Source organism: Oncorhynchus mykiss, chromosome 9 (assembly GCF_013265735.2).
Source record: "Oncorhynchus mykiss isolate Arlee chromosome 9, USDA_OmykA_1.1, whole genome shotgun sequence".
Taxonomy (NCBI): Eukaryota; Metazoa; Chordata; class Actinopteri; order Salmoniformes; family Salmonidae; genus Oncorhynchus; species Oncorhynchus mykiss.
Genome location: NC_048573.1, coordinates 9,199,839 through 9,223,442, shown reverse-complemented (window position 1 = coordinate 9,223,442; position 23,604 = coordinate 9,199,839). Strand labels below are relative to the sequence as shown.

General features: G+C 43.9%; 1 protein-coding gene across 1 annotated transcript in view; it reads right to left on the bottom strand.

Annotated features, from left to right (window-relative positions):
* The window catches only part of LOC110532907 (protein Shroom4), a 102,185-nt gene that overhangs the window by 3,066 nt on the left and 75,515 nt on the right, over positions 1-23,604 (bottom strand). The window contains exons 7-13 of the mRNA XM_036989244.1: positions 18,373-18,446; positions 5,128-5,859; positions 4,680-4,924; positions 4,422-4,591; positions 3,689-3,921; positions 2,865-2,997; positions 1,412-1,513 (exon numbers count right to left, since the gene is read on the bottom strand). Coding sequence (XP_036845139.1) covers positions 1,412-1,513; positions 2,865-2,997; positions 3,689-3,921; positions 4,422-4,591; positions 4,680-4,924; positions 5,128-5,859; positions 18,373-18,446 — 1,689 coding nt within the window. The remainder of the gene's footprint in view (positions 1-1,411; positions 1,514-2,864; positions 2,998-3,688; positions 3,922-4,421; positions 4,592-4,679; positions 4,925-5,127; positions 5,860-18,372; positions 18,447-23,604) is intronic.

The window sequence follows — 23,604 nt, the reverse complement described above, 5'->3', positions numbered from 1 at the left end:
AACTATGAAATAACACATATGGAATCATGTCGTAACCAAAAAGTGTTAAACAAATCAATATATATTTTATACTCTTCAAAGCAGCCACCCTTTGCCTTGATAACAGCTTTGCACACTCTTGGCATTCTCTCAACCAGCTTCATGAGGTAGTCACCTGGAATGCATTTCAATTAACAGGTGTGCATTGTTAAAAGTTAATTTGTGGAATTTCTTTGAGCCAATCGGTTGTGTTGTGACAAGGTAGGGGTGGTATACAGCAGATAGCCCTATTTGGTAAAAAAACAAGACCATATTATGGTAAGAACAGCCAAAATAAGAAAAGAGAAACGACAGTCGATCATTACATTAAGACATGAAGGTCAGTCAATCCGGAAAATTTTAAGAACTTTCTTCAAGTGTAGTCGCAAAAAACCATCAAACGCTATGATGAAACTGTCTCTCATGAGGACCGCCACAGGAAAGGAAGACCCAGAGTTGCCTCTGCTGCAGAGGATAAGTTCATTAGAGTTACCAGCCTCAGAAATTGCAGCCCAAATAAATGCTTCACAGAGTTCAAGTAACAGACACATCTCAACATCAACTGAGAAGGCTGTGTGAATCAGGCCTTCATGGTCAAATTGATGCAAAGTAACCACTACTAAAGGACACCAATAATAAGAAGAGACTTGCTTGGGCCAAGAAACACGAGCAATTGACTTTACACCCGTGGAGATCTGTCCTTTTCTCTGAGATTTCTGGTTCCAACCGCTGTGTCTTTGTGAGACAGTAGGTGAACGGATGATCTCTGCATGTGTGGTTCCCACCTTGAAGCATGGAGGAGGTGTGATGGTGTGGGGGTGCTTTGCTGGTGACACTGTCTGTGATTTATTTAGAATTTGAGGCACACTTAACCAGCATGGCTACCATAGCCTTCTGCAGCGATACGCCATGCCATCTGGTTTGGGCTTAGTGGGACTATCATTTGTTTTTCAACAGGACAATGACTCAAAACACACTTCCAGGCTGTGTAAGGGCAATTTGACCAAGGAGAGTGATGGAGTGCTGCATCAGATGACCTGGCCTCCACAATCACCTGACCTAAACCCAATTGAGATGGTTAGGGATGAGTTGGACTGCAGAGTAAAGGAAAAGCAGCCAACAAGTGCTCAGCATATGTGGGAACTCCTTCAAGACTGTTGGAAAAGCATTCCACATAAAGCTGGTTGAGAGAATGCCAAGATTATGCAAAGCTGTCATCAAGGCAAAAGGTGGCTACTTTGAAGAATTTAAAATACTACATGAGTCCATGTGTTATTTCCTAGTTTTGATGTCTTCACTATTATTCTACAATGTAGAACATAGTAAAAGTAAAGAAAAACCATTGAATGAGTAGGTGTGTCAAAACTTGTGTGTGTGTGTGTGCTGTACATACCTCTTCTCCCAGCTGTGTGTTAGCCCGTATATCTTCCTGTAGACCTCTCTGTGCTTCTCTCAGAACTCCTAGCTTCTTACGGAGACTCTCCATCAACTGTTTCTGTATAGTGAGAGGATGAGGAGACAAGGAGGAGGAGACAGGGGGAGGGGGAGACAGGGGGATGAGGAGACAGGGGGAGACAGGGGGAGACAGAGGGAGGAGGAGACAGGGGGAGGAGGAGACAGGGGGAGGGGGGGACAGGGGGAGGAGGAGACAGGGGGATGAGGAGACAGGGGGATGAGGAGACAGGGGGAGGAGGAGACAGGGGGAGGAGATAGGGGAAGACAGGGGGAGGGGAGACAGGGAGGGGGAGAGGGGGAGACAGGGAGAGGGAAGCAGGGAGACAGGGAGGGGGAGACAGGGAGAGGGAGGCAGGGAGACAGGGAGAGAGTTAATCATGGATCAACATACCATCTCTCTTCCTCTCACTCAACATTAGTGATTTAGTAAGTGGGATCAATTACATCGAAATGACATCGAAATGACATCTAAATGACAATATCGGAGCAGTACTCAAATCAATTTACATTTTCAAATATCCTAACATGTAAGACAGCTCGTCATCATTGCCGTGTGTGTGCTAGTGAGTACCTTCATACGTCATCATTGCCGTGTGTGTGCTAGTGAGTACCTTCATACGTCATCATTGCCGTGTGTGTGCTAGTGAGTACCTTCATACGTCATCATTGCCGTGTGTGTGCTAGTGAGTACCTTCATACGTCATCATTGCCGTGTGTGTGCTAGTGAGTACCTTCATACGTCATCATTGCCGTGTGTGTGCTAGTGAGTACCTTCATATGTCATCATTGCCGTGTGTGTGCTAGTGAGTACCTTCATACGTCATCATTGCCGTGTGTGTGCTAGTGAGTACCTTCATACGTCATCATTGCCGTGTGTGCTAGTGAGTACCTTCATACGTCATCATTGCCGTGTGTGCTAGTGAGTACCTTCATACGTCATCATTGCCGTGTGTGCTAGTGAGTACCTTCATACGTCATCATTGCCGTGTGTGCTAGTGAGTACCTTCATACGTCATCATTGCCGTGTGTGCTAGTGAGTACCTTCATACGTCATCATTGCCGTGTGTGTGCTAGTGAGTACCTTCATACGTCATCATTGCCGTGTGTGTGCTAGTGAGTACCTTCATACGTCATCATTGCCGTGTGTGTGCTAGTGAGTACCTTCATACGTCATCATTGCCGTGTGTGTGCTAGTGAGTACCTTCATACGCCATCATTGCCGTGTGTGTGCTAGTGAGTACCTTCATACGTCATCATTGCCGTGTGTATGCTAGTGAGTACCTTCATACGTCATCATTGCCGTGTGTGTGCTAGTGAGTACCTTCATACGTCATCATTGCCGTGTGTGTGCTAGTGAGTACCTTCATACGTGTATTTACATGGTTTATTACCTTATAAGACAGTTGGTCATCGTGGTCAGTATCTCTGGCATCTGAGCAGTAGTCTTTCATCTGAGTGAGGAGCTGAGCCTTGGCTGCTGAGGTAGAATAATAGGACGAACAACTGGAGCTGGCACCAGAATGCCTGGGGTGGGGAGGAGAGGAGGGAGAGGAGGAGGGAGAGGGGGAGAGGAGGAGAGAATGAGGGAGGAAGAGGGGGAGAGGAGGAGAGGAGAAGGGGAGAGAGGCAGAGGAGGAGAGGAGGAGAGGAGATGGAGTGATGGGAGAGGGGAGGAGGGAGAGGAGATGGAGTGATGGGGGAGGGGGAGGAGGGAGAGGAGATGGAGTGATGGGGGAGGGGGGGAGAGGAAATTGAGTGATGGGGGAGGGGAGGAGAGGAGATGGAGTGATGGGGGAGGGGAGGAGGGAGAGTAGATGGAGGGAGGGAGGGGGAGGGGAGGAGGGAGAGGAGATGGAGTGATGGGGGAGGGAGAGGAGATGGAGTGATGGGGGAGGGAGAGGAGATGGAGTGATAGGGGAGGGAGAGGAGATGGAGTGATGGGGGGGAGAGAGGAGATGGAGTGATGGGGGAGGGGGGAGATGGAGTGATGGGGGAGGGGAAAGCATAAGACGTAGGGTTTCAAATTACATGAAAATATGTTCCGTAATAATGTAAATGTTGACATAAGTCCATAAAGAAAGTTGATTTGCTTTTGCTGACAAATGCATTGTTTGTCTTTGAGAGATATAGTCCTCTATTAGAGCAATATGTATGAATGAGCAAATTAATGAGCAAATGCATAAACCCCAAACACACACAGACACAGTACACCTACCTATCCAGGCTGTCAGTGTTTTTCCCCGAGTTTGAGCTACGGTGGGCCCCTCTCCATCTCTCTGTGCCCGCCTTGCCCTCACCGCTCTGGGGGAATAGCTCCTCCATGAGTCCCTCTCTGGTCCCCATCCCATGGTCCTCCATCTCCCCATCCAGGGACCCACTCTCTGCAGTCTTCCTAACCGCCGGCGAGGCCTGCTGGTCAGGCAGCGTATCGATGTCTGTCTCCAGAACCTGTAGTAGAGTTCAGATCGTACCGGTAAGTTCACCCCCCAGTTAAAATGTCTCCACTTGCATCGCCAAATAGTTCTATAATATATGGTTCTATAATATATAGTTCTGTAATATATAGTTCTATAATATATGGTTCTGTAATATATAGTTCTGTAATATATAGTTCCATAATATATAGTTCTATAATATATAGTTCTATAATATATAGTTCTGTAATATATAGTTCTATAATATATAGTTCTATAATATATAGTTCTATAATATATAGTTCTGTAATATATAGTTCTATAATATATAGTTCTATAATATATAGTTCTATAAGTCAGCAGCATGCTCCGGAGTGAAGTTTTGCCTAGGTAGGATCAGCTTCCCCTCCCCCAATCCTATCACTGGAGGATGTCTTTAACTATTAGTGGGGAAAATTTAAATCTGACCCAAGATCAGCATCTTGGGGCAACTTCACCCTACTCCTTAGCAGCACAGTGAATCTTGTCACACACCGTGACAGGCAGAGCAAAACACTGGAGCTCTGTCCTGATTGGCTCTTCATCCTCAGGAAGCCCCTCCTCCTGGAAGTCGTCAATGTCTGTTTCCATGGGGATGTCCACTTCCTGTTCCAAGCTCTGGGCGGAGCTCGGGCTAAAACCTGGTTCCAGTTCCAATTCTGGTTCTGGAATGAGAATCAATCAATCATATTATATATAGCCCTTTTTACATCAGCAGTTGTCACTTTACAGAATCAGACTGATGTTCCTTACTGTTGTTATTGTTGTTGTGGGGATGATTCCGGAATCTTCTACTGTTCTGTAGCTGTTGCTGCTGCTCGTAGCTCATAGCAAAGTAGGACTCGAGAGAGATAGCACCATTCTCTATGGTGGGGAGGGCTGAGACGCTATGCACCCTGGGAGATGGAGTTCTCTCCCACTCAGCACCGGCCCTCTGCTGTCTATGAGAGATGGGCTTCAACACAGCAGGGCGATCTTGATCATCCATGTTGCATAGCCTGGAGTGGGATGACAATAGGGTTAAGCGTGTGTGTGTGTGTGTGTGTGTGTGTGTGTGTGTGTGTGTGTGTGTTCAGTCTCCATCTCCTCACCTGGCTTGGTTGTCTGATGGTGGTAGAGGGGGCAGTGAGTTGTTGTAATGAGTGTGTGTGTGTGTGTGTGTGTGTGTGTGTGTGTGTGTGTTCAGTCTCCATCTCCTCACCTGGCTTGGTTGTCTGATGGTGGTAGAGGGGGCAGTGAGTTGTCGTAATGAGTGGGTGTGTCTCTCTCTCTATGTTGTGGCGCCACCGGCCGGAAGGTCCTGCGTGTGAACCGGGGACTGGGCGTGGCTTGTGAAAAGGGGCATTCCTGGAGCTGGCTCAGGCTACAGCGCTGGCACCCCTCTAGCTCCTCCCTCTGAGGGGGGAGGCTGTAAGAGCGCTGATGCGTCATTTTGGACGTTTCTGTGGGACAGGGGGTGTGAGGAGAGTGAGAGCATAGACCCTCTGGTGGACTGAGAGGGAGAGGATGGACTGATGAAGAAGAGGTGGAGGAGAGAGAAGAGGCGAAGAGGGTGTGGTGGGACGCTCTCCTTCGGTGGAACTCCTCCCATTTGGGGGGAGGCGGCCTGGGAGGGGGTGGGGTTTTCTTCCTGGTAGCCACTCCCCTAGCACTTCCCACTCCACCAACCCCGCCTCCCTCCTCCAGCTCTGAAAGCGGTGTTGCTGTAGCAACCGAGGGGGAAGCACGGTGGTATGTGGAGTCGAAGCGTAGATCATTCTCCGACATGGCCCTGCTTCGTAGTGACGAAGACGACGATGAAGACGTGGGATCATCCACACTACAGGCAGACAGCCTGCCGCTCCGACCCAGCTGGTGGTGGTGGTGTGGTGTAACTGTTATAGCACAATCTGGTGGCCTGGTGCAGGAATCACGTCTGTACCGCGGGTAGTCCCTGAGAGAGACGGAGAGAGAGACTCACTACACTGCCAGATCTGAGAATGGAAGCCTTCTCTAATTCTCCCATAGGGACGTCCATTAGACTGTCATCATAACATGGAGCCTGATGGACAGGGATTTTACTTCCAATCACCATACACTTATACATGTAGTACTCACAGGTAATCAGAGAGAGAGAGAGAGAGAGAGAGAGAGAGAGAGATAGAGAGAGAGATGGAGAGATAGAGAGAGAGAGAGAGAGAGAGAGAGAGAGAGATATAGAGAGAGATATAGAGAGAGATGGAGAGATAGAGATAGAGAGTGAGATTAACAAAATGAAATTAGAAAAAACATATTGTAGAACTGAAGATCAACACAGGAGGAAAAGATTGGTCTTTTTAATCTTAATCGTGCTAGCTAGCTGAATTCAAATCTGTCAGCTAGCTTACTGGCTGGTGGTAACTGTTGACTGGTGGTAACCATAGCAACATGGCCACTGAGGCAGGCTAGCAGCACCAGCAGCAGAGACAGTGACTTTCCCTGCCTTGTTTTGAATTTCCAGCAGAAATCAAATCAGAGAAGGGAAAAAATATATATTTTAAACACAGAATTCAGAGGGAGAACCTGGAAACAGCGAAAAGGACCAGGAAAACAGGTTTCTGATGGTAAACGTGTACCAGAAAGGCACTGTCATGGTCCAGGGCAGTGTGGCTGCACTCAGCTCTTAGTGCAGGACTTCCCCAACCTAGGAAAGATAGTGGAAACCAAACACGACAAGGACAGCACCCGACCTCTCCCCTCACCTCCAACAGCAGGAACCCAGGCCCTGACCCACACAACAGGTCTATCCTCCCCCTGCCTGCCTACGACCACCAGAGACAAGACCACACTACCATCATCAGCCTGCTAAGAAACAGGCTGGCTCTGTTAGAGGTATGGGTTACTGAGCTGAAGGAGCAGCCCCCCAGCCACACTACCATCAGCCTGCTGAGAGACAGGCTGGCTCTGTTAGAGGTATGGGTTACTGAGCTGAAGGAACAGCCCCCCAGCTACACCACCTCTAGCCCAGACACAGAGCTTCTACAGGACCTGATCGACCAGCTTAAGAACTCTGTCCAGGAGCTGAGAGAGAGTCTTACCACAGCGCTTGAGGAGGTAAAGACCACTATGAGGAGAGAGTCTTACCATAGCTCTGGAGAAGGTAAAGACCACTATGAGGAGAGAGTCTTACCACAGCGCTTGAGGAGGTAAAGACCACTATGAGGAGAGAGTCTTACCATAGCTCTGGAGGAGGTAAAGACCACCATGAGGAGAGAGTCTTACCACAGCGCTTGAGGAGGTAAAGACCACTATGAGGAGAGAGTCTTACCACAACTCTGGAGGAGGTAAAGACCACTATGAGGAGAGAGTCTTACCACAGCTCTTGAGGAGGTAAAGGCCATCATGAGGAGAGAGCCTTACCACAGCTCTTGAGGAGGTAAAGGCCACCATGAGGAGAGAGCTGGCACAGGTAAAGAAGGAGATGGCAAATTAGTTGTCTGTCATCAAGAGGGTGCTACAGCACAGAGAACAGACTGTAGAGACTCCTAGAGAGAAGCTGCAGCCCCTCACCACCCCTAACAACCCCACCCCCCCATCACCACCTCCATCAGCACAGCCAGACTGGACCGGGCCCAGCCTACTACCCCATAGCAGACCACCACCTCTACCAGACCAGAGAGGAAGCCCCCCGGCCCAGACCTGGCACCCCTCCACTCCACAGGGCCCAGCTTACTACCCCATAGCAGACACCACCCCCTCTACCAGACCAGAGAGGAAGCCCCCCGGCCCAGACCTGGCCCCCCTCCACTCCACAGGGCCCAGCTTACTACCCCATAGCAGACACCACCCCCTCTACCAGACCAGAGAGGAAGCCCCCCGGCCCAGACCTGGCACCCCTCCACTCCACAGGGCCCAGCTTACTACCCCATAGCAGACACCCCCTCTACCAGACCAGAGAGGAAGCCCCCCGGCCCAGACCTGGCACCCCTCCACTCCACAGGGCCCAGCTTACTACCCCATAGCAGACACCACCCCCTCTACCAGACCAGAGACTCTGTAGGGTTGAGTAAACAGCCCATCCAAAACATCTGCACTAAACGCACACACACACACACACACACACACACACACACACACACACACAGCTATTGTACTAAAAGTTTAAGGAAAAAAAGAAAAAGAGAACAAATGTTTTCTGTTATCCTGTTCATCTGAATGAACAACTCAGTAGTTACTGTATTTCTGACTGTTATCCTGTTCATCTGACTGAACAACTCAGTAGTTACTGTATTTCTGACTGTTATCCTGTTCATCTGACTGAACAACTCAGTAGTTACTGTATTTCTGACTGTTATCCTGTTCATCTGACTGAACAACTCAGTAGTTACTGTATTTCTGACTGTTATCCTGTTCATCTGAATGAACAACTCAGTAGTTACTGTATTTCTGACTGTTATCCTGTTCATCTGACTGAACAACTCAGTAGTTACTGTATTTCTGACTGTTATCCTGTTCATCTGACTGAACAACTCAGTAGTTACTGTATTTCTGACTGTTATCCTGTTCATCTGACTGAACAACTCAGTAGTTACTGTATTTCTGACTGTTATCCTGTTCATCTGACTGAACAACTCAGTAGTTACTGTATTTCTGACTGTTATCCTGTTCATCTGACTGAACAACTCAGTAGTTACTGTATTTCTGACTGTTATCCTGTTCATCTGACTGAACAACTCAGTAGTTACTGTATTTCTGACTGTTATCCTGTTCATCTGACTGAACAACTCAGTAGTTACTGTATTTCTGACTGTTATCCTGTTCATCTGACTGAACAACTTAGTAGTTACTGTATTTCTGACTGTTATCCTGTTCATCTGACTGAACAACTTAGTAGTTACTGTATTTCTGACTTATCCTGTTCATCTGACTGAACAACTCAGTAGTTACTGTATTTCTGACTGTTATCCTGTTCATCTGACTGAACAACTCAGTAGTTACTGTATTTCTGACTGTTATCCTGTTCATCTGACTGAACAACTCAGTAGTTACTGTATTTCTGACTGTTATCCTGTTCATCTGACTGAACAACTCAGTAGTTACTGTATTTCTGACTGTTATCCTGTTCATCTGACTGAACAACTCAGTAGTTACTGTATTTCTGACTGTTATCCTGTTCATCTGACTGAACAACTCAGTAGTTACTGTATTTCTGACTGTTATCCTGTTCATCTGACTGAACAACTCAGTAGTTACTGTATTTCTGACTGTTATCCTGTTCATCTGACTGAACAACTCAGTAGTTACTGTATTTCTGACTGTTATCCTGTTCATCTGACTGAACAACTCAGTAGTTACTGTATTTCTGACTGTTATCCTGTTCATCTGACTGAACAACTCAGTAGTTACTGTATTTCTGACTGTTATCCTGTTCATCTGACTGAACAACTCAGTAGTTACTGTATTTCTGACTGTTATCCTGTTCATCTGACTGAACAACTCAGTAGTTACTGTATTTCTGACTGTTATCCTGTTCATCTGACTGAACAACTCAGTAGTTACTGTATTTCTGACTGTTATCCTGTTCATCTGACTGAACAACTCAGTAGTTACTGTATTTCTGACTGTTATCCTGTTCATCTGACTGAACAACTCAGTAGTTACTGTATTTCTGACTGTTATCCTGTTCATCTGACTGAACAACTCAGTAGTTACTGTATTTCTGACTGTTATCCTGTTCATCTGACTGAACAACTCAGTAGTTACTGTATTTCTGACTGTTATCCTGTTCATCTGACTGAACAACTCAGTAGTTACTGTATTTCTGACTGTTATCCTGTTCATCTGACTGAACAACTCAGTAGTTACTGTATTTCTGACTGTTATCCTGTTCATCTGACTGAACAACTCAGTAGTTACTGTATTTCTGACTGTTATCCTGTTCATCTGACTGAACAACTCAGTAGTTACTGTATTTCTGACTGTTATCCTGTTCATCTGACTGAACAACTCAGTAGTTACTGTATTTCTGACTGTTATCCTGTTCATCTGACTGAACAACTCAGTAGTTACTGTATTTCTGACTGTTATCCTGTTCATCTGACTGAACAACTCAGTAGTTACTGTATTTCTGACTGTTATCCTGTTCATCTGACTGAACAACTCAGTAGTTACTGTATTTCTGACTGTTATCCTGTTCATCTGACTGAACAACTCAGTAGTTACTGTATTTCTGACTGTTATCCTGTTCATCTGACTGAACAACTCAGTAGTTACTGTATTTCTGACTGTTATCCTGTTCATCTGACTGAACAACTCAGTAGTTACTGTATTTCTGACTGTTATCCTGTTCATCTGACTGAACAACTCAGTAGTTACTGTATTTCTGACTGTTATCCTGTTCATCTGACTGAACAACTCAGTAGTTACTGTATTTCTGACTGTTATCCTGTTCATCTGACTGAGCAACTCAGTAGTTACTGTATTTCTGACTGTTATCCTGTTCATCTGACTGAGCAACTCAGTAGTTACTGTATTTCTGACTGTTATCCTGTTCATCTGACTGAACAACTCAGTAGATACTGTATTTCTGACTGTTATCCTGTTCATCTGACTGAACAACTCAGTAGATATTGTATTTCTGACTGTTATCCTGCTCATCTGACTGAACAACTCAGTAGTTACTGTATTTCTGACTGTTATCCTGTTCATCTGACTGAACAACTCAGTAGTTACTGTATTTCTGACTGTTATCCTGTTCATCTGACTGAACAACTCAGTAGTTACTGTATTTCTGACTGTTATCCTGTTCATCTGACTGAACAACTCAGTAGTTACTGTATTTCTGACTGTTATCCTGTTCATCTGACTGAACAACTCAGTAGTTACTGTATTTCTGACTGTTATCCTGTTCATCTGACTGAACAACTCAGTAGTTACTGTATTTCTGACTGTTATCCTGTTCATCTGACTGAACAACTCAGTAGTTACTGTATTTCTGACTGTTATCCTGTTCATCTGACTGAACAACTCAGTAGTTACTGTATTTCTGACTGTTATCCTGTTCATCTGACTGAACAACTCAGTAGTTACTGTATTTCTGACTGTTATCCTGTTCATCTGACTGAACAACTCAGTAGTTACTGTATTTCTGACTGTTATCCTGTTCATCTGACTGAACAACTCAGTAGTTACTGTATTTCTGACTGTTATCCTGTTCATCTGACTGAACAACTCAGTAGTTACTGTATTTCTGACTGTTATCCTGTTCATCTGACTGAACAACTCAGTAGTTACTGTATTTCTGACTGTTATCCTGTTCATCTGACTGAACAACTCAGTAGTTACTGTATTTCTGACTGTTATCCTGTTCATCTGACTGAACAACTCAGTAGTTACTGTATTTCTGACTGTTATCCTGTTCATCTGACTGAACAACTCAGTAGTTACTGTATTTCTGACTGTTATCCTGTTCATCTGACTGAACAACTCAGTAGTTACTGTATTTCTGACTGTTATCCTGTTCATCTGACTGAACAACTCAGTAGTTACTGTATTTCTGACTGTTATCCTGTTCATCTGACTGAACAACTCAGTAGTTACTGTATTTCTGACTGTTATCCTGTTCATCTGACTGAACAACTCAGTAGTTACTGTATTTCTGACTGTTATCCTGTTCATCTGACTGAACAACTCAGTAGTTACTGTATTTCTGACTGTTATCCTGTTCATCTGACTGAACAACTCAGTAGTTACTGTATTTCTGACTGTTATCCTGTTCATCTGACTGAACAACTCAGTAGTTACTGTATTTCTGACTGTTATCCTGTTCATCTGACTGAACAACTCAGTAGTTACTGTATTTCTGACTGTTATCCTGTTCATCTGACTGAACAACTCAGTAGTTACTGTATTTCTGACTGTTATCCTGTTCATCTGACTGAACAACTCAGTAGTTACTGTATTTCTGACTGTTATCCTGTTCATCTGACTGAACAACTCAGTAGTTACTGTATTTCTGACTGTTATCCTGTTCATCTGACTGAACAACTCAGTAGTTACTGTATTTCTGACTGTTATCCTGTTCATCTGACTGAACAACTCAGTAGTTACTGTATTTCTGACTGTTATCCTGTTCATCTGACTGAACAACTCAGTAGTTACTGTATTTCTGACTGTTATCCTGTTCATCTGACTGAACAACTCAGTAGTTACTGTATTTCTGACTGTTATCCTGTTCATCTGACTGAACAACTCAGTAGTTACTGTATTTCTGACTGTTATCCTGTTCATCTGACTGAACAACTCAGTAGTTACTGTATTTCTGACTGTTATCCTGTTCATCTGACTGAACAACTCAGTAGTTACTGTATTTTCTGACTGTTATCCTGTTCATCTGACTGAACAACTCAGTAGTTACTGTATTTCTGACTGTTATCCTGTTCATCTGACTGAACAACTCAGTAGTTACTGTATTTCTGACTGTTATCCTGTTCATCTGACTGAACAACTCAGTAGTTACTGTATTTCTGACTGTTATCCTGTTCATCTGACTGAACAACTCAGTAGTTACTGTATTTCTGACTGTTATCCTGTTCATCTGACTGAACAACTCAGTAGTTACTGTATTTCTGACTGTTATCCTGTTCATCTGACTGAACAACTCAGTAGTTACTGTATTTCTGACTGTTATCCTGTTCATCTGACTGAACAACTCAGTAGTTACTGTATTTCTGACTGTTATCCTGTTCATCTGACTGAACAACTCAGTAGTTACTGTATTTCTGACTGTTATCCTGTTCATCTGACTGAACAACTCAGTAGTTACTGTATTTCTGACTGTTATCCTGTTCATCTGACTGAACAACTCAGTAGTTACTGTATTTTCTGACTGTTATCCTGTTCATCTGACTGAACAACTCAGTAGTTACTGTATTTCTGACTGTTATCCTGTTCATCTGACTGAACAACTCAGTAGTTACTGTATTTCTGACTGTTATCCTGTTCATCTGACTGAACAACTCAGTAGTTACTGTATTTCTGACTGTTATCCTGTTCATCTGACTGAACAACTCAGTAGTTACTGTATTTCTGACTGTTATCCTGTTCATCTGACTGAACAACTCAGTAGTTACTGTATTTCTGACTGTTATCCTGTTCATCTGACTGAACAACTCAGTAGTTACTGTATTTCTGACTGTTATCCTGTTCATCTGACTGAACAACTCAGTAGTTACTGTATTTCTGACTGTTATCCTGTTCATCTGACTGAACAACTCAGTAGTTACTGTATTTCTGACTGTTATCCTGTTCATCTGACTGAACAACTCAGTAGTTACTGTATTTCTGACTGTTATCCTGTTCATCTGAATGAACAACTTAGTAGTTACTGTATTTCTGACTGTTATCCTGTTCATCTGACTGAACAACTTAGTAGTTACTGTATTTCTGACTTATCCTGTTCATCTGACTGAACAACTCAGTAGTTACTGTATTTCTGACTGTTATCCTGTTCATTTGACTGAACAACTCAGTAGTTACTGTATTTCTGACTGTTATCCTGTTCATCTGACTGAACAACTCAGTAGTTACTGTATTTCTGACTGCTATATTCTTTCTTTTTGCAACATGAAATCACTATCAGTCAGAATGCGGAACATTCAGGGCCTAAACTCATCAAGCTATCAGTCAGCATGTGGAGCATTCAGGGCTTAAACTCATCAACCTATCAGTCAGCATGTGGAACATTCAGGGCCTAAACTCATCAACCTATCAGTCAGCATGTGGAACATTCAGGGCCTAAACTCATCAACCTATCAGTCAGCATGTGGAACATTCAGGGCCTAAACTCATCAACCTATCAGTCAGCATGTGGAACATTCAGGGTCTAAACTCATCAACCTCTAGACTGAAGAGTTTAGCACTGGAGTTCAACAAAAACCTAAAAGATGTTGACGTCATCATTCTGCAGTAGACATGGTGTAAGGCTGACGTTGTCACTCACTGTCCCACAGGCTACAGAGAGGTCACTGTGCCGTCACAGAAACACAGCTCTGTCCATAGAGGCAGAGACTCTGGAGGACTGATCATTTGGTACAAATCCGAACTACAAAATCAAATTGATCCCCTCAAAATTGGTAAAATTGGTTAAAACTGAAAAAATAACTTGTACTGACAGAAAAATATGTGTTCCTTTGCGCAATATATATCCCCCCCTCAGAATCCCCATATTACTCAGAGGAGATCTCCCCCCCCCTCAGAATCCCCATATTACTCAGAGGAGACCCCCCCCCACCCCCCCCCCCCCCCCCCCTCAGAATCCCCATATTACTCAAAGGAGATCTTTCCCCCCCCCCTCAGAATCCCCATATTACTCAGGGGAGATCCCCCCCCCCTCAGAATCCCCATATTACTCAGAGGAGATCCCCCCCCCCCCCTCAGAATCCCCATATTACTCAGAGGAGATCCCCCCCCCCCCCCCCCCCCCCTCAGAATCTCCATATTACTCAGAGGAGATCCCCCCCCCCCCCTCAGAATCCCCATATTACTCAGAGGAGATCTTCCCCACCCTCCAGGCCCAGGGAAATGTGCTCATCTGTGGGGACACAAATGCGCACACAGGAACACTACCTGATCTAACGAGCACATGAGGGGACAGCTTTATTACAGGCAATAGTGTCTCTAACTGTCTTCATCTCCCCGATAGAAACAACAGTGACAGCTTTATTACAGGCCATACTGTCTCTAACTGTCTTCATCTCCCCCATAGAAACAACAGTGACAGCAACATCAACAAAACGGAAGGGATATGTTGCAGCTCTGTAGAAGCCTGGGTCTGTACTTTGTCAATGGTAGGTTACGGGGGGACTTTTGGGGGAGATTCACCTACTGCTCACCTCTTGGCCACAGTACAGTAGACTATATGATCACAGACATGAACCCTTTCTCTCTCAGCTCATTCACTGTCAAGCCACTAACACCTCTGTCTGATCACAGCCAAATTACATTGTTCCTCAATAGAACAGACATGGAAACAACCAGACATTCACAGCCCAGTAATCTGTACAACATAAGACATTCACAGCCCAGTAAACTGTACAACATCAGACATTCATACAGATGGGCCCAGAACAGCACGGAAGATACCAGAAAGCAACCAGTAACCAAGATATCCAAACACTCTTAGATAACTTTCTGGATACCACATTCACTCACAGTGAAGAAGACATCAATCTAGCAGTACAAGACATCAACTATATAGTCACACAAACTGTAAAAGAAGCACAATTGAAATTGAAAAGAAACAAAACAAAAAAGACCACAGATGACAACTGGTTTGATGCAGATTGTAAAATTATAAGGAAAAAACATAGAACACCTCCAACCTGAAGCACAGAGACCCAAATAATGGTGAACTACGCCTTCATTACTGTGAGACTTTAAAACTAAGAAACAAAAAAAACCCAGTACAACAGCAAGCAGCTGACACTAATTGAGAAGTCCATAAACACCAACAACTTCTGGCAAAATTGGAGAAAAAAAAAACAAAAAAATCTAAACGAGGAATTAGCGTAACAAAATGGTGACATATGGACAACCCATTTTAAAACACTCTACAACACCGCTCAAATTGATGCAAACGCAGAACAACGACAAATGAATGAGAAGTTGAATGGATTAGAAAAAGCTATAAAGGACAATCAAAATCCACTGGACTCCCCAATTACTGACCAGGAGCTCTATAAGAAACTAAACTATTACTGACCAGGAGCTCTATAAGACACTAAACTATTACTGACCAGGATCTCTATAAGAAACTAAACTATTACTGACCAGGATCTCTATAAGAAACTAAACTATTACTGACCAGGATCTCTATAAGAAACTAAACTATTACTGACCAGGATCTCTATAAGAAACTAAACTATTACTGACCAGGATCTCTATAAGAAACTAAACTATTACTGACCAGGAGCTCTATAAGAAACTAAACTATTACTGACCAGGAGCTCTATAAGAAACTAAACTATTACTGACCAGGAGCTCTATAAGAAACTAAACTATTACTGACCAGGAGCTCTATAAGAAACTAAACTATTACTGACCAGGAGCTCTATAAGAAACTAAACTATTACTGACCAGGAGCTCTATAAGAAACTAAACTATTACTGACCAGGAGCTCTATAAGAAACTTCAGGCTCTCAAATATAAAAAAGCATGTGGACCTGATGGCATCCTAATTGAGATGCTCAAACTCACTAGCGCAAAATGTCAATTGGCTATATTAAAACTGTTCAATTTGATCCTGAGTGTAGGTTATTTCCCTGACATCTGGAATCAAGGGCTCAATCTTTAAGAACACATTGGACCCTAACAATTCCAGAAGCATTTGTGTGAACAGTAACCTGGGGAAGGTTTTCTGTAGTATTATAAATGTAAGAGTTCTAAACTTCCTTAATAAGCACAATGTCCTGAGTAAAAGCCAAATTGGATTTATACCAAAACACCCTACAAACCCTGATAGATAAACAAGTCCATCAAAATAATAACAAAATGTACGCTTGATTTATCGACTTCCAAAAAGCATTTGATTCTATTTGGCAGACAGGACTGTTCTACAAAGTTATTGAAAGTGGCGTAGGGGGTAAAACATATGACATAATTAAATCAATGTATACTGGCAATACGTGCAGCATCAAAATTGTCAAGAAAATAACAGAATTCTTTAACCAGGGGCGGGGCCTTCGCCAGGGTTGCAACCTGAGCCCTGCACTCTTCAATATTTACATCAACGAGTTGGCCACTATTCTAGAAGAATACTCAGCCCCTGGTGTTAGTCTCCACAATTCAGAGGTTAAATGGCCTGCCCTTTGCAGATGAGCTATGCCTGCTGTCACCCACAGCACATGGCCTACAGCAGAGCCTGGACCTGCTAGAGCAGTATTGCCAGACCAGGGCCCTGGCAGTAAACCCCAAAAAGACTAAAATAATTATTTTCCAGAGAAAATCCAGATCTTAGATCAAAGTTATATTATACTGGACTGGACACACTACAATTACTTCGGTTTTAAAATAAGCTCAACTGGACACCTTAACGATGCAGTGAATGAACTGAGAGAGAAAGCACGCAGGACATTCTACACCATTAAAAAACACATTCTAATTGAAATACCTATTAAAATGTGGCTAAAATGAATTGAATGTGTCATTGAACCAATTTCACTTTATGGCAGTGAGGTGTGGGGTCCACTTGCAAAACAAGATTTTAAACAATGGGACAAACACCCCATTGAAATCCTGCATGCAGAGTTCTGTAAGATTCTCCTACATGTCCAGAGGAAAACTACAAACAATGTATGCAGGGCAGAATTAGGCCAATATCCACTCATAATAAAAACTCATAAAAGAGTGATTCCATTTTGGAAACATCTAAAATACAGTGACCCCCTCTCATATCACTACCAAGCCCTGCTATACCAAGAGCACAAGCACAAAGCAGTGCTATCTGGCCCTAAATCGACAGTACACCGTAGCTAACGATTTGACCATGGTTACTGATCAAAACCTTAGAAAAACCTTGACAAAGTACAGGCTCAGTGAGCACAGCCTTGCCATTGAGAAGGGTAGACACAGGAAAACCTGGCTCCCTGTAGAGGAAAGGCTGTGCAACCACTGCACAACAGCAGAACCTGGTTCCCTGTAGAGGAAAGGCTGTGCAACCACTGCACAACAGCAGAACCTGAGACGGAGCTGCATTTCCTGACAAAATGTCAAAAATATAAAACAATTAGAGAGTGTCATTTTCCCAAATTTGAAACCCTTATTCAAGGTTTCAAAGACCTCTCTGATGAGGATAGGCTGCCCGTCCTGTTGGGGGAGGACACAGAGAGCTGTGGGTTGACAGCGCACTACATTGAAGACCTCTCTGATGAGGATAGGCTACCCGTCCTGTTGGGGGAGGACACAGAGAGCTGTGGGTTGACAGCGCACTACATTGAAGACCTCTCTGATGGGAATAGGATACCCGTCCTGTTGGGGGAGGACGCAGAGAGCTGTGGGTTGACAGCGCACTACATTGCTGCCTGCCATAAAACGAGGGACAGTGTCCTCTATGCTTATTGTTATTGTTCAATGTTTGGTTATTTTGACCTTTGGTTATTGTTGTTACTGTTGTCCCGTCGATAATATTGATTCTTATTATTAATTATGTTAATATTGTAAACCTCCAAAGTAAGCTTTGGCAATATGTATATTGTTATGTCATGCCAATAAATCAAATTAAGAGAGAAAGAGAGAGACAGAAAGAAAGAGAAAGAGAGAAACAGAAAGAGACAGAGAGAGAGTGAGAGAGCGAGAGAGAGAACGAGAGAGACAGAGAGAGACAGAGAGAGAACGAGAGAGAGCGAGAGAGAGACAGAGAAGAGAGACAGAGAGGAGAAACAGAGAGAGAGAGAGACAGAGAGAGAGAGCTGACAGGCAGGAAGTGTCATACCTCTCGGTCAGGCTGAACTTCCTGTTGAGTTGTGTTTGTTCCCGCGGTAACGGCTGGGATGGGACAGGATACTCCTGTGGAACACATTCATTCACACTCATTAAGCACTTTGAAAAGCTCTAAACGTGATGATTAGAAGTCTACTTTAAGGTTTGACACAATAGAACACATCTAGAACAAAGCAGGGGAGGAGCTATATGGCCAAAAGAGGAGGAGAGCAACTATTTCATCCAGACTAGAGAGGAGAGCAGCTATTTCATCCAGACTAAAGAGGAGAGCAGCTATTTCATCCAGACTACAGAGGAGAGCAACTATTTCATCCAGACTATAGAGGAGAGCAACTATTTCATCCAGACTATAGAGGAGGAGAGCAGCCATTTCACCCAGACTATAGAGGAGGAGAGCAGCTATTTCATCCAGACTAAAGAGGAGAGCAGCTATTTCATCCAGACTACAGAGGAGAGCAACTATTTCATCCAGACTATAGAGGAGAGCAACTATTTCATCCAGACAAAAGAGGAGAGCAGCTATTTCATCCAGACTAGAGGAGAGCAGCTATTTCATCCAGACTACAGAGGAGAGCAACTATTTCATCCAGACTATAGAGGAGAGCAACTATTTCATCCAGACAAAAGAGGAGAGCAGCTATTTCATCCAGACTAGAGGAGAGCAGCTATTTCATCCAGACTATAGAGGATCGAGAGCAACTATTTCACCCAGACTACAGAGGAGAGCAGCTATTTCATCCAGACTATAGAGGAGGAGAGCAGCTATTTCATCCAGACTAAAGAGGAGAGCAGCTACTTCATCCAGACTATAGAGGAGAGCAGCTATTTCATCCAGACTATAGAGGAGAGCAGCTATTTCATTCAGACTATAGAGGAGAGCAGCTATTTAATCCAGACTACAGAGGAGAGCAGCTATTTCATCCAGACCATTGAGGAGGAGAGCAGCTATTTCATCCAGACTATAGAGGAGGAGAGCAGCTATTTCATCCAGACTATAGAGGAGGAGAGCAACTATTTCATCCAGACTATAGAGGAGAGCAGCTATTTCATCCAGACTATAGAGGAGGAGAGCAGCTATTTCATCCAGACTAAAGAGGAGAGCAGCTACTTCATCCAGACTATAGAGGAGAGCAGCTATTTCATCCAGACTATAGAGGAGAGCAGCTATTTCATTCAGACTATAGAGGAGAGCAGCTATTTAATCCAGACTACAGAGGAGAGCAGCTATTTCATCCAGACCATTGAGGAGGAGAGCAGCTATTTCATCCAGACTATAGAGGAGGAGAGCAGCTACTTCATCCAGACTAAAGAGGAGGAGAGCAGCTATTTCATCCAGACTAAAGAGCAGCTACTTCATCCAGACTATAGAGGAGAGCAGCTATTTCATTCAGACTATAGAGGAGAGCAGCTATTTAATCCAGACTACAGAGGAGAGCAGCTATTTCATCCAGACTAAAGAGCAGCTATTTCATCCAGACTATAGAGGAGAGCAGCTATTTCATTCAGACTATAGAGGAGAGCAGCTATTTAATCCAGACTACAGAGGAGAGCAGCTATTTCATCCAGACTATAGAGGAGGAGAGCAGCTATTTCATCCAGACTAAAGAGGAGGAAAGCAGCTATTTCATCCAGACTATAGAGGAGGAGAGCAGCTATTTCATCCAGACTACAGAGGAGAGCAGCTATTTCATCCAGACTACAGAGGAGAGCAGCTATTTAATCCAGACTATAGGGGAGAGCAGCTATTTCATCCAGACTATAGAGGAGGAGAGCAGCTATTTCATCCAGACTATAGAGGAGAGCAGCTATTTCATCCAGACTAAAGAGGAGGAGAGCAGCTATTTCATCCAGACTATAGAGGAGGAGAGCAGCTATTTTATCCAGACTATAGAGGAGGAGAGCAGCTATTTCATCCAGACTATAGAGGAGGAGAGCAGCTATTCCATCCAGATTAAAGAGGAGAGCAGCTATTTCATCCAGATTATAGAGGAGAGCAGCTATTTCAACCAGACTAAAGAGGAAGAGAGCAGCTATTTCATCCAGACTATAGAGTAGAGCAGCTATTTCATCCAGACTATAGAGGAGAGCAGCTATTTCATCCAGACTAAAGAGGAAAGCAGCTATTTCATCCAGACTATAGAGGAGGAGAGCAGCTATTTCATCCAGACTATAGAGGAGGAGAGCAGCTATTTCATCCAGACTATAGAGGAGGAGAGCAGCTATTTCCTCCAGATTAAAGAGGAGAGCAGCAATTTCATCCAGATTATAGAGGAGGAGAGCAGCTATTTCATCCAGACTAAAGAGGAGAGCAGCTACTTCATCCAGACTATAGAGGAGGAGAGCAGCTATTTCCTCCAGATTAAAGAGGAGAGCAGCAATTTCATCCAGATTATAGAGGAGAGCAGCTATTTCCTCCAGACTAAAGAGGAGGAGAGCAGCTATTTCAACCAGACTAAAGAGGAGTAGAGCAGCTATTTCATCCAGACTATAGAGGAGAGCAGCTATTTCATCCAGACTAAAGAGGAGAGCAGCTATTTCATCCAGACTAAAGAGGAGGAGAGCAGCTATTTCATCCAGACTATAGAGGAGGAGAGCAGCTATTTCATCCAGACTAAAGAGGAGAGCAGCTACTTCATCCAGACTATAGAGGAGAGCTGCTATTTCATCCAGACTATAGAGGAGAGCAGCTATTTCATTCAGACTATAGAGGAGAGCAGCTATTTAATCCAGACTACAGAGGAGAGCAGCTATTTCATCCAGACTATAGAGGAGGAGAGCAGCTATTTCATCCAGACTAAAGAGGAGGAAAGCAGCTATTTCATCCAGACTATAGAGGAGGAGAGCAGCTATTTCATCCAGACTACAGAGGAGAGCAGCTATTTCATCCAGACTGCAGAGGAGAGCAGCTATTTAATCCAGACTATAGGGGAGAGCAGCTATTTCATCCAGACTATAGAGGAGGAGAGCAGCTATTTCATCCAGACTATAGAGGAGAGCAGCTATTTCATCCAGACTAAAGAGGAGGAGAGCAGCTATTTCATCCAGACTATAGAGGAGGAGAGCAGCTATTTCATCCAGACTATAGAGGAGGAGAGCAGCTATTTCATCCAGACTATAGAGGAGGAGAGCAGCTATTTCATCCAGACTATAGAGGAGGACAGCAGCTATTTCATCCAGACTATAGAGGAGGAGAGAAGCTATTTCAACCAGACTAAAGAGGAGGAGAGCAGCTATTTCATCCAGATTATAGAGGAGAGCAGCTATTTCATCCAAACTATAGAGGAGAGCAGCTATTTCATCCAGACTAAAGAGGAAAGCAGCTATTTCATCCAGACTATAGAGGAGGAGAGCAGCTATTTCATCCAGACTATAGAGGAGGAGAGCAGCTATTTCATCCAGACTATAGAGGAGGAGAGCAGCTATTTCCTCCAGATTAAAGAGGAGAGCAGCTATTTCATCCAGACTATAGAGGAGAGCAGCTATTTCCTCCAGATTAAAGAGGAGAGCAGCTATTTCATCCAGACTATAGAGGAGGAGAGCAGCTATTCCATCCAGATTAAAGAGGAGAGCAGCTATTTCATCCAGATTATAGAGGAGAGCAGCTATTTCATCCAGACTAAAGAGTAGGAGAGCAGCTATTTCATCCAGACTATAGAGGAGGAGAGCAGCTATTTCATCCAGACTATAGAGGAGAGCAGCTATTTCATCCAGACTAAAGAGTAGGAGAGCAGCTATTTCATCCAGACTAAAGAGGAAAGCAGCTATTTCATCCAGACTATAGAGGAGGAGAGCAGCTATTTCATCCAGACTATAGAGGAGGAGAGCAGCTATTTCATCAAGACTATAGAGGAGGAGAGCAGCTATTTCATCCAGACTATAGAGGAGGAGAGCATCTATTTAATCCAGACTATAGAGGAGGAGAGGAGCTATTTCATCCAGACTATAGAGGAGAGCAGCTATTTCATCCAGACTATAGAGGAGGAGAGCAGCTATTTCATCCAGACTACAGAGGAGGAGAGCAGCTATTTCATCCAGACTATAGAGGAGGAGAGCAGCTATTTAATCCAGACTATAGAGGAGGAGAGCAGCTATTTCATCCAGACTACAGAGGAGAGCAGCAATTTCATCCAGACTAAAGAGGAGAGCAGCTATTTCATCCAGATTAAAGAGGAGAGCAGCTATTTCATCCAGATTATAGAGGAGAGCAGCTATTTCATCCAGACTAAAGAGGAGGAGAGCAGCTATTTCATCCAGACTATAGAGGAGAGCAGCTATTTCATCCAGACTAAAGAGGAGGAGAGCAGCTATTTCATCCAGACTATAGAGGAGAGCAGCTATTTCATTCAGACTATAGAGGAGAACAGCTGTTTCATCCAGACTATAGAGGAGGAGAGCAGCTATTTCATCCAGACTATAGAGGAGTGCAGCTATTTCATCCAGACTATAGAGGAGGAAAGCAGCTATTTCATCCAGACTATAGAGGAGGAGAGCAGCTATTTCATCCAGACTAAAGAGGAGAGCAGCTATTTCATCCAGACTATAGAGGAGTGCAGCTATTTCATCCAGACTATAGAGGAGGAAAGCAGCTATTTCATCCAGACTATAGAGGAGGAGAGCAGCTATTTCATCCAGACTATAGAGGAGAGAAGCTATTTCATCCAGACTATAGAGGAGGAGAGCAGCTATTTCATCCAGACTATAGAGGAGAGCAGCTATTTCATCCAGACTATAGAGGAGAGCAGCTATTTCATCCAGACTAAAGAGGAGGAGTAGCTATTTCATCCAGACTATAGAGGAGAGCAGCTATTTCATCCAGACTATAGAGGAGGAGAGCAGCCATTTCACCCAGACTATAGAGGAGGAGAGCAGCTATTTCATCCAGACTATAGAGGAGGAGAGCAGCTATTTCATCCAGACTATAGAGGAGGAGAGCAGCTATTTCATCCAGACTATAGAGGAGGAGAGCAGCTATTTCATCCAGACTATAGAGGAGAGCAGCTATTTCATCCAGACTATAGAGGAGGAGAGCATCTATTTCATCCAGACTATAGAGGAGAGCAGCTATTTCATCCAGACTATAGAGGAGGAGAGCATCTATTTCATCCAGACTATAGAGGAGAGCAGCTATTTCATCCAGACTATAGAGGAGAGCATCTATTTCATCCAGACTATAGAGGAGAGCAGCTATTTCATCCAGACTATAGAGGAGGAGAGCAGCTATTTC